Genomic DNA, 11,435 nt, shown 5'->3' with positions numbered 1-11,435 from the left:
AGGGAAGGGATATCATTAAACTCCCTGATGTGGAGATACCCTCTCCAGCCAAACTCCTTGGTCTTTTCCCAGTGCCTCAGCATCAACAGGCCTCGCAGGACGCACCCCAGAGCTGCGGAAGAGCTAATGTCCTCCAGGGGTATCCAGCACTGACTTGCTGGGTTGGACCTCAGGCAGGCAAGCCTGGTTTGCCAGCCTTCTCAGTTAGCACAGACACCAATTGGAACTTCGAAGACTTGTCGTCAGAAATTTGTGGGCGGAAACTTCCTGGGGTTGCTGTGAGCCTTTTGAGGCTTCTGAGCTTCAGATGCAAACGAGTGGGTGTCTCACAGAGAAGCAAAGAAAAGAGAACAGGAGAGAGGTGTTTCCCTTGACTGTGGAAACTTTATACAGAAAACTTACCTTCTCTGGAGCAGTCCGCGTCAGAGTCCTGTCCTTGACACTTGTGTCTCCACAAGACCAAGAGAAGAAAAACCCTTTCCTGGGGCTGGGTGCCATGCAGCAGCCCATGAATTACCCATGTCCCCAGATTTACTGGGTAGACAGCAGTGCCACTTCGTCGTGGGCTCCTCCAGGGTCAGTTTTTCCCTGTCCATCTTCTGGGCCTAGAGGGCCGGACCAAAGGAGACCGCCACCACCTCCACCACCACCTGCATCACCACTACCTCCGCTGTCACAGCCACCCCTACTGCCACCACTGATCCCTTTAAAGAAGAAGGACCACAACACAAATCTGTGGCTACTGGTGATATTTTTCATGGTTCTGGTGGCTCTGGTTGGAATGGGGTTAGGAATGTATCAGCTCTTCCACCTGCAGAAGGAACTGGCAGAACTCCGTGAGGTAAGCATAGCACATGGGTTAGCAGGCCCGCGAGTTACCGGCCGCAACCTGACTCTGCTGCGTGGGAGTAGGGACTTGCTATGGCCCATGTGGGCCACTGTGTTGCTTGCAATGATTTGGGGTTGTTGTTGTTGTTGTTGTTGTTGTTGTTGTTGTTGTTTAAAGGCAAAGATCTTTTCAATCCCCTCTATTTTAGAAAAGAGTTGTTAGAGTCTCTTCTATAGAGTTGGAGAATCAGGCGTGCACTCCCTCAAAGAGAGTTGTTCTCAACCTGTGGGTCACGACCCGTTAGTGGGGGGAGTCAAACCACTATTTTACAGGGGTTGCATATCAGACATTCTGCATCTCAGATATTTACATTATGGTTTGTAAATGTAGCAAAGTTATACTTATGAAGTAACAATGAAATAATTTTATGGTTGGGGGTCACCATAACCTTAAGGACGGTGCAGTATTAGAAATGTTGAGAACCACTGCTCACAGGAAGTTATTTTCCATCTTCTAGAGAATTCGAAGCAAATAATTATTCCTCTCTCAGTTGTCAAGGGTGTTTGATGAGCTTCTCACTGCTTCATATTTAGTGAGTCAAGGAAGAAAAGCAATTTTGAATCTTGTTCAGAAGTGTAAATAAACTAATTTTCTTCGAAAAGACTTAGAAGTCTTACTACTACTCTAGATACAATTGCATGGCCAAGCCCTAACTCAGGCCAGGGTCTGACATATTTGTGTCTTCTTTCTATGGATTGCTGTGACCTCTGCTTCCTTGGCTTAAATAACTGCAAATTTATTCTATGACTCTCTTTCTCTCACTAGTTCACCAACCCAAGCCTTAAAGTATCATCTTTTGAAAAGCAAATAGGTAAGTGCTTTTATGTCTGCCTCGTGAGTTCCCATAGGGGATCTTCAACACTCAACAAAGTTGGGAGGGTGCCTGAGATTCTGTTCCTCTCTTGGGCTTATGTTTCCTAGGCATGAAATCCTGGGGGAACTTTTGACTCTTTGTTCAGTGTGGTTCTGTGAACGATGTGAAAATATTGACTGTAGTTTATTGCTCAATATCAGTGTATCTGAAGTGAACACTGCACACAACTCAAATGAATTTGGACTTGACTTTGGAAAAAGAGACACACATATAGCCCTGGACCTTTTTTCCCTTGGCTCCTTCCAAGGGCATCTTGGTTCCATCTTACATTGTGGTGGCTGTGACTCCTGGGGACAGAAGGGGAGCAGAGGCAAAAATGCTAGATGTAAAATACTAGACCAGTTAGGTTCAGCGCCCGAGCCTCCTGTATGAAACTGGGACTAATGCTTTGCTACCTATTAGGGCCTTCCAATTCACAGAGAAACTTCCACCTCTCAGTTGTGGCCCAGAAATGAGAAACAAATACAAAGCTGGTTTCCTTCGTAAGGGCAACATGACAGTCGTATTCTAATAACTTTGAAGAAAACCAAACCATCCATACAAAGGAGGGATGGCTCCAACTCAGTGCAGCTTGGTCTACACGGGACTCCCTCAACAACTGGAGAGGGGGTTGTCCCTGAATCTGTTGCCTTCCTGTGGATCCCATTCCCCTAACTGGGCTGCCTTGTCTGGCCTCAGTGGGAGAGGATGTGCCTAGTCCTGAGTGACTTGATGTGCTAGAATGGATTGATATGGGGTGTAGGGGAGGCTCCCTTCTCAAAGGAGAAGAGGAGGGAGAGGGACTGTGTGAGGGGAGGATGGGGGAGGGACTTCGAGCTGATGTAAAGTGAATAAATTAATTAATGGGAAGGAAAGAAGGAAGGAAGGAAGGAAGGAAGGAAGGAAGGAAGGAAGGAAGGAAGGAAGGAAGGCAGAAATTGACCGGTCAGCTCCTGTGTCAGCGGTCAACATGGTGTGCTCTGGTTTTCAACTCTGCATTCTAAGGACCAGAGCCCAGGTTGCACAGGCACAGTGGAAATAACTTGTTAGAAAAACGAAACCTCTCAGGATTTCTAAAGTGAAATCATTTTGAAATCCGTGGAGCAAGGCTTGTGAAACAGATGGTGATCACTCATTTTCACCCACTCGATGGAATCGTTTTGGTGAATAGAAGTCAAATGAACAGATGAGTCAGGTCGCCTACCCCAGTGCTTATCTTCTTTATACCGACGTAGATGGCCAGAAATTGATAAACCACCATAAGAATGTCAAAATCACAACTTTACTATTAAGAGGAGCTGATTTAAAGAAAGGAATATTTATTTCTTCCATCAAATTCATAAAAAGAAAAAAAACCCAAAGATTATCAAATATGCAAGAGAGAAAAAAAGCAGTATTTGGCACAAGTTTCATCCAGCATGCATGGAATTTGCTGTTAAGAATCCTTAAGTTTACTGGGAAAGTTCATTCCAAGATCTTGAACTGTTAGTCTACCTTGTAATTACATCACCAAAAGATTCTTTTATATATATACATACACACACACACACACACACACAAACACACACATGTGTGTGTAGTGTTCATCACTTTCTTATGAAGCAACAACAGTTTGAACAGTTTGGAAGAAACTGAACTCTCGCAATAGAAGATGAGTTGAAACACAATAGGGGACCCCCATGAGTAGTAACCAAAACCTCCTTGTGGGACTTTTAATGCCATGAATATTGTGTACTTAATGCTGTTTGGTAAACAGACAAGTTATCAAAGGCCATTTTCAGTTTAATTATAAAAGTACATGTACATGTTTTTAAACTTCTAAGAAAATACCTTTTCAAACATTTATTTATTTTGTTGTGCATTTATGTACATGTGCACATGTGTGTAGAGGTCAGAGAACAACCTGTGGGAATAAGTTCTCTCCTTCTACCTGTGGGTTCCAGGGATCAAACTCAGGTGCTCAGGCTCGGCAGCAAGCGCCTTTACTCACTCGGTCATCTGCCTGGTCCTATTTCTTCTTACACTGCCACCTTCCCCGTGGTTAGCTAACTGGACATCTTATTTATATAGCAGGGCTTTAGAGAGCCTCCCATGACAGAGGCTGAGTCTTGGTTGGGTGATTGAGGATGAGAGAGGAGGGTGGAAGCCTTTTCTTAGCAAGCTGATAGCACAGTGGAGAAGAGGAGCAAAAACAACCCAACAGCACAGTTTCAATCTGTACTAAGAGTGATACGAAGCAGAGTGCTCTGGAAAAGTCCTTCATAGGGTGTTGTGCGCTAACGCACGAGGGATCAGCCAGACACGTCTTGGCGAGAAGAGGTGTGTATGGGTCAGGGTAGGACATTCTCCATTTCACCTGCAAGGAGCCTGAGGCGGGGAAAGGTCTTTTCTTATATTTCTGGATATTGCTAGAACCTCTCGAGCAGATAGTTATAGGAGTATGTTTAATGAGAATACCATAATGCTAGTCTGTATGAGGAATATAAAGATAAGCAGCGTGCGGTCCTCTGCTCCATTTCTTGTGCGTGCGTGGCAGAGCACCAGGTTAGCTGCTCAGGTGGTAGGTTAGTCTTGCCTATTCTGTTCACTCACTTTTTTCGAGGGGTCTTGTCCCAGGTGCTGGAGAGGACACGGTTGTTTCTAGGGTGATCTCAATATTTTCACGCTCAGGGTGTGTTTTATAGTCTTCTTCCAAGCCTGAGGTGGACAAGTACCTTCCTATAAATATTTTTTTAATGTATCAGTTAGCTGAACTCATGAAGCCCAGTAATAGATTTCTACCTTAGCTGAAATATTTGAAGTTAGAGAAACAGTGTTTCTTTTTAAGAATAGTATCAATGTTAACTATGTCAATTTAATTTACTGATGCTGTGCTAAACAAGGCTAAATGCTCTTGTGACTTTACCATATTGTCAAATGCCATTAGGGAAAGACTTGGTGGCCAGGCTTTCAAAGCCCAGCAGTGTTAGTACTGGTTTAGTCATAAAGAGAGGTGCAGTTTTCCTGAACAAGGAGGAGGTAAAGACTTTTTTTTTTTATGTTGCCCCAGCAAGGAGAAGCCAGAAGTATCAAGAAAAGAAATGACAGAGGGATTTTAGGTTTCAAGGGTTGAAGGGTCATAGTTGACAAAAGGTGCCAAAGAGTTTCCCCAAGGAAGAGCAGTGAAGACGGTCTTCAGAGAATTGACAGGAATTTAACACAGAGATCTCATCTGGAGGGTGTTGCAGACAGAATGAGGAAAGGCCCAGGGGCAGGGAAGATGGGACATAATTAGGTCATAGGACTCCTGCTGTGTGCAAGTGCTCAGTGTGATGGAGGAGGGGGAGAGGTGAGGCAAAGGCAACCTGATGAACCAAAATTCTGGGTAACCTCATGACCTGTGAGGAGGTCTTAATAGAGTCAGTTTGGGAATAGAATGTAGGATGATGGCCAGAAGGTGAATCAGTCGTCTTTTCTAGCCCCTCATCAGTCAGCAGAATCAGAATAACAGTCAGCCTGGGTGCACACTGGTTGCCTCATTCACTTGGTCAGTCAGCTTCTAATATCTTTTTGCTGATCATACATAATTAGGGGAGTAATCTTGACCTAAAGGGCCAAGGCAAGTTCTAAATGGAGTAACGGAAATAGCAGTCTTGTGCAGCAATGTTTTTATTCACTGTTTTATTGCAATGTTTATATATATATATATATATAATATATATATATTATATATATTATATATATATGATGGGATTTAGAGTCCCATCAAGATAGATCATAGTCAGACTCTATCATAATAATTTTCACATGTCCTTTATCTCTGTTACACAGCCAACCCCAGTGCACCCTCTGAAAAAAAAGAGCCAAGGAGTGTGGCCCATTTAACAGGTTTGTGTCTGGAAGGAGTGGGTGGGGACAGAAAGCCTTTGGAAAACTGTGGACCAACTGCTAAATTTCCATTGCAGCTCTTGGAAAGTATTACTGATGACTGTAGTTATCACTCAAGATCATTCTTATCTCTTGGGTCTCATGACCCTAGTCTAACAAGATTTAATGCTATGGAATTGTGTATGACTTGGTCTTGCCCATGCAAAGCATACTCTTTTCAACCATTCAAATTCTGCAGGGGGATTTGTGGCGTGGGTCCAGTGGGAGGAGCACCAGAGGGTGAAATGGTGGACTATTTTGAGTAAGAAGGAACAGTCCTGGCGTTTGTGGGCTTTCAGCCTAAGAGTATAAAGTGAAGAAGTAGTTTGGTAAAATATGGTATGAGCACTTCTACTAGAAAAATAAACATCAAAAGGGTAAATATCACACTAAGAGGTCTACCAGCTCCTGTAATCACTTGGAGACTGTAGAAAAGTTCATCTAGATCCATAAACATTTATTGAGTACTTGCTGTGTGTAGGTACATTTAATCCTGTGTGAATACAAAGGAAGGGGATTAGCCCCAAAGAAGAGGCCATGGAATCCAAACTAAATGAGGAGATGGACCACATCATCATGAGACTTTGTCCAGATGTCAAACTCCAGGCATCCCTTTTTTTATGGAGGGGTCCCCAAGTCCAGAAGTGTTGGCGCTAGTTTAAATTATAAAGTGTTTATTACAGAGAACTGAAATTATCCTCATAATCTTCCCCGAGTTTCACCTGAGGCACACACTAACTTTGTCCCATTTATATGAATGATTAAAATAAGGTAGGGAATTTGGCAAACATGATGAAGAAACTCAGTGGGGGACTATGTTTTAACCTCCTCAGCTACTTTTGCATCAGACGTCATTCTGTATGGAACTTTAGTTAAGGGAGGCATGTCAGGTGTCTGAGCCTTTCTGGCTGAGTGCTCCTCTCTGGTCTATTACAGGGAACCCCCACTCAAGGTCCATCACTCTGGAATGGGAAGATACATACGGAACTGCTCTGATCTCTGGAGTGAAGTATAAGAAAGGCGGCCTAGTGATCAACGAAGCGGGGTTGTACTTTGTATATTCCAAAGTATACTTCCGGGGTCAGTCTTGCAACAACCAGCCCCTAAAACACAAGGTCTATATGAAGAACTCTAAGTATCCTGGGGATCTGGTGCTAATGGAGGAGAAGAAGTTGAACTACTGCACTACTGGACAGATATGGGCCCACAGCAGCTACCTGGGGGCAGTATTTAATCTTACCAGTGCTGACCATTTATATGTCAACATATCTCAACTCTCTCTGATCAATTTTGAGGAATCTAAGACATTTTTTGGCTTGTATAAGCTTTAAAAGAAAAAGCATTTTAAAAATGATCTGTTATTCTTTATCATGGGCACCAGGAATATTGTCTTGAATTAGAGTCTTAAGACCAATTGAGATTAATTAAGACTATATGAGCCACAAAGACCTCATGACCGCAAGGTCCAACAGGTCAGCTATCCTTCATTTTCTCGAGGTCCGTGGAGTGGTCCTTAATGCCTGCATCATGAGCCAGATGGAAGGAGGACTGTGACTGAGGAACATGAAGCTCTGGGCTGCTATGTGACAATGCAGAGGCACAGAGAAGGAACTGTCTGATGTTAAATGGCCAAGAGTACTTTAGCCATTGAAAAAGACACCTGTACACTCACTTCCAGGGTGGGTCTACGTACTACCTCACAGGAGGCTGTCTTTGAGACACATAGTTGTGGTATGAATGTACAAGGAGGGTAAGAAAGGAGTCTCATTTGACTGATAAGCTAGAGACTGAGAAAAGCCAGTGTCCCATTGGCACCATCTTTACTGTACCTAATGTTTTCTGAGCCCACCTCAGATGCTTACAGAGAATAAGAGGGATGCTTGAGGCACAAATCATTCTCTACATAGCATGCATACCTCCAGTGCAATGATGTCTGTGTGTTTGTATGTATGAGAGCAAACAGATTCTAAAGAGTCATATAAATACAACATGTACATTATGGAGTACATATTAGAAACATGTGTTACATTTGATGCTAGATATCTGAATGTTCCTTGGCAATAAACTCTAATAGTCTTCAGAATCTTTTATTATCAGCTACTGATGCTGTTTTCCTTTAATACAACTAGTATTTATGTTCTGTACATCCTAATGAAGAAAAGACAAATAAAATTATGTTATAGAATACAGAAATGCATTAAGGACATAGACTTTGGAAATCAGTGAGATGTGCTTATTGTTTTCTCCATGGTTTCTTCATTCATAATGACTTCAGAGCATTCTGAGAAGAATTTGCAAAGGTGAGTAGAGCCGTGTGACAAATTCTCCCGTCTTTGTTGATTTCTCTTCTCTTCTGTCTAGTTTCTTTCCTCTGGACCTCACCTTACCCTGAGTTTTGTTTATCAGCATTATGACCAATGGTACACGGACCCAACTTTTCATATATTTGATGGCAGCTCATATTTTCCTGGAGCAGAGCTATGACAAAGTGGAAAGAATATGTGCTTCATATTAAAAGGCTGGAGTTGAGTCTCTGTCCTCAGCTCACTTTGTTGTCTTTGGTTGACCTCTGATGTGTAGAAAAAAGCTGATATATGTGTAACATTAGTGTAGCCTTTTTAATATGCGTGTTTAATAGAGCTCTGTGTAGATTACAGAATGGGAGTTTGAAGCAACAAGTGGGAGGAAAAGTTAAAAAGGAAACAGACACAAGAAACACACACCAATCCATAACACTAGATACAAGAATGATATCATTAGGTATCTGATATGTCCAGAAATTAAATAGGGGAGGAAGAAGGGATAGTCCCAAGACAACAGAGTCCAAGATCTCATCTGAAAGACAATGAAAGTTTCCTGAGTGAACTGAAGGACAAAACCAAAGGCTCAGGCTGGAAGGCCTCAGCTGCTCTTCCTCAGACTCTGCTGTCGTCTGCTTTGGGTGGTTTGGTTCCTTCATGGAGAATGTCTGAGAGGATTTGGTCTTTTGGTTGTAGATTCGTCTTTCCAGCCACTGTGAACAAAACCCTCCTTATCTTTTTTCCTTATATTTTGACCTCAACGTCAAAGAAGCCTACTCCAAGGGTCAAAGAACGTTTTCTGGATATTTTTATTTTCTTGGTCAATGGATATTTCTAGATAATCATACTGCAGCAAAGATGAAGTAAGTATGGGGCAGAGGCCTCTTCGGACTGGTGTGTGTTATAACCTAGCAGTCAAACTACTCTCATTTCCATCTCTCTAAGGTGACTCTGGGGTTATAGTAATAGCTCACTACACTTGAAGAATTCTGATTCTTGACCTTTCAGTGAAGATCAAATATAGTATGAATTACAGTGAAGAGATGATAAAAGTACCTTTAGAAACCTTGAGGTATTTTTCTTTAACTTAAAATGTAAGTAATGTTAAGGCCAAAACAACTCCAAATATATTTGTTGAAAATGGGATCACCCATTGTGTCGAATGAAAGATGATTAAACACAAACTTGAACACAGACCTACCCAGAAGTTACATCTTGTTCAGTAATTTGAGGTTTTGTTTTCTAACATCTAACAGCACACACCCCCATTCTTTCCTTAGCCCCTCAGAGTGGTGGCTTTGTGTTCTCTGAAGTAGGTTTTGACTTACCACAGCTTCACAGGAAAGAGTTCTTCTGTGGTCATCATCAGAAGGGTGCTTCATCCGAGACCCTTTCAGAAGAGGGAAGTGGAGGGGGAAGCCTGGCCCCTCAAAACCCAAGGAGATGTTTGCCTGTACGCGGTAAGGCTTAGACATCCTTTGGTCCTTATCTAAAGAAGTGCAGAGACTGTGTGTGTGTGTGTGTGTGTGTGTGTGTGTGTGTGTGTGTGTTTAAAGGTGCCTGGGTAGAATTTCTACATTTCTTCCTTTTCTTCCCTAATGTCACAGGTCATGAGTGGTTTAGGAAGAAAGGGAGAGGTGGAACACATTGTTTATGGGCTCGAAGTGAGCCCATCTGAGGAGTGTCAAGGATTCACTTGGAAGCTTGCTAGACTTAGCCATAAGTGGCTAAGCAGGCATCTTGTTTCTCAAAGTTCATTTAGAAGGCAGCAGAGTGTCATCTCAACTCTGACCTGCTCACTTGGGCCTGCTGAACTGTGACACAGTTCTCCATACTTCTGAAAAGGCATCTTCAGAATAAGGCAAGACAACTTTCATCCTGTCCCATTCAGAGGTTTCCTTGGAGCCGTGGGGTCACCCTTTCTTCTAATTCTATAGAATGACATGAAACTCATGCTCACATTCTATAGGAGCTCCAGTTGTCTAAGACTGTCAATGAGACCCTCATTCTCTACAAATGAACAGTGCCCATTATAGCAGGTTTCCTGGCTCTCATTAGAATTCTAGCTGTGGGCACTCTCTCAGAGCACCTGTCACTCCCACAGTAAAGTAATGTATTGCCTTCAAGGCATCCCTTAAAAAATGTGTATAAACAATGGGTATAAACCGAAGGTTTAGAGTAATGGTGTGTGTGTGTGTGTGTGTGTGTGTGTGTGTGTGTGTGTGTGTTTATGTGTGTGATGATACACACAGTATAAGCTACATGTGAAATTGAGTATTAGACCTCACCATCTCCAAATTCACATATATCACCTTGAGTAGACACTCAAAATGTATTTATTTGTTCTCCAAGTGGCATTTAAAAATGTCTTTACTGACAGCCATTTAGATAATTTCATGCACATGTAATGTGTGTGCTGATTATTTTCTCTAACACATTTTCTTATTTCTTTCCAATATCCCATACTCCCCAACCAGTCCCTTTTTAAGAAATGTGACTTTTGGTTTTGTTTTGTGACTCATTTCGTTTAACCCAGGCCATCGATGTGAACAATTAGATTTGATCTCTTTGAGCCTGGTGGGATCACTGGTGGGCACACAACTGAAGGCAATTACTACCTCTCTCCATGAGTCCATCAGTAGCCAATAGTTCTTTGGTGAAGGGAAGGAACCTATCTGTGTTTGACTTTCATTATTGGGCCTACTCTTGTGCAGCCCCAGTGCAAACATCTGCAGCTAATGTGAGTCTGTGATTGCAAGTGGCCGTGTCTTACCAGATGATAGCATTTCGGAGCCCTTTCTTCCTAACTTCTGGCCTTTACATTCTTCCTGGTTTCTCTTTCATAATGTTCTCTGAGCCTTAAGGGTATAAATGTCTTGTTTAGGGGCCAAGCACCCATCCATCACTTGTTCTCCTCACTTTGTATACATAAGTCTCTGCACTCAATACCAAAGAGGCTTCTCTGATTAAGGTTGAGAGCAACATTTGTCTATGGATAAGATATGAATAGTTACAAGACACTTGCTGCTATGAGCATTTAGCTAGACCATAATATCCAAGTTCTCCTGCTAGAGTGGTGATTTCCCACCAGCAAGGATTTTTTGACCAGATTATACCAGGCATGACTTTCCTCCAATGGAGCAAGTCTCAAATTCAATTGATGAGATGGTTGCCACACTTATAACAAAAGCCACTACTACACTAGTGGGAACATCTTGCCTGGAAATTAGCAAGTATCTTTTTTTTTTTTGTTTAAATCTACCATATAAAAGAAACTTTCCTAGAGGATACAATAATAGAGTCCTTTATGGAGTACATTTCATTGGCAAGGTGGAAAGTAGGCAATAAAAAAAAATAATAAAATATATAGGTACATACCTGCTATTCCTGTACTTATCAGACTAAGGTAGTTGGATTGCAGGTTTGAGGTCAGTCTGGGTTACACGAGTTTCTCTTCTCCAGAAGAAAGCAAAGATATATTTAATGT

General features: G+C 42.3%; 1 protein-coding gene across 2 annotated transcripts; it reads left to right on the top strand.

The window, feature by feature from the left end:
• The first annotated feature begins 294 nt into the window (after positions 1-294).
• On the top strand, positions 295-7,867 carry Faslg (Fas ligand). 2 transcript variants are annotated; one of them, XM_021198791.1, is made up of 4 exons: positions 295-841; positions 1,655-1,700; positions 5,553-5,609; positions 6,585-7,867. In XM_021198791.1, the coding sequence occupies exons 1-4, from the start codon at positions 308-310 to the stop codon at positions 6,977-6,979; spliced, it is 1,032 nt and encodes a 343-aa protein (XP_021054450.1). In that variant the 5' UTR covers positions 295-307; the 3' UTR covers positions 6,980-7,867. The 2 variants fall into 2 exon arrangements, with proteins under 2 accessions (XP_021054450.1, XP_021054451.1); XM_021198792.1 differs by lacking the exon at positions 1,655-1,700.
• Positions 7,868-11,435: the final 3,568 nt, after the last annotated feature.

The sequence above is a fragment of the Mus pahari genome, chromosome 5, assembly GCF_900095145.1.
Source record: "Mus pahari chromosome 5, PAHARI_EIJ_v1.1, whole genome shotgun sequence".
Classification (NCBI taxonomy): Eukaryota; Metazoa; Chordata; class Mammalia; order Rodentia; family Muridae; genus Mus; species Mus pahari.
This window is presented reverse-complemented; position numbering and strand designations above follow the sequence as displayed.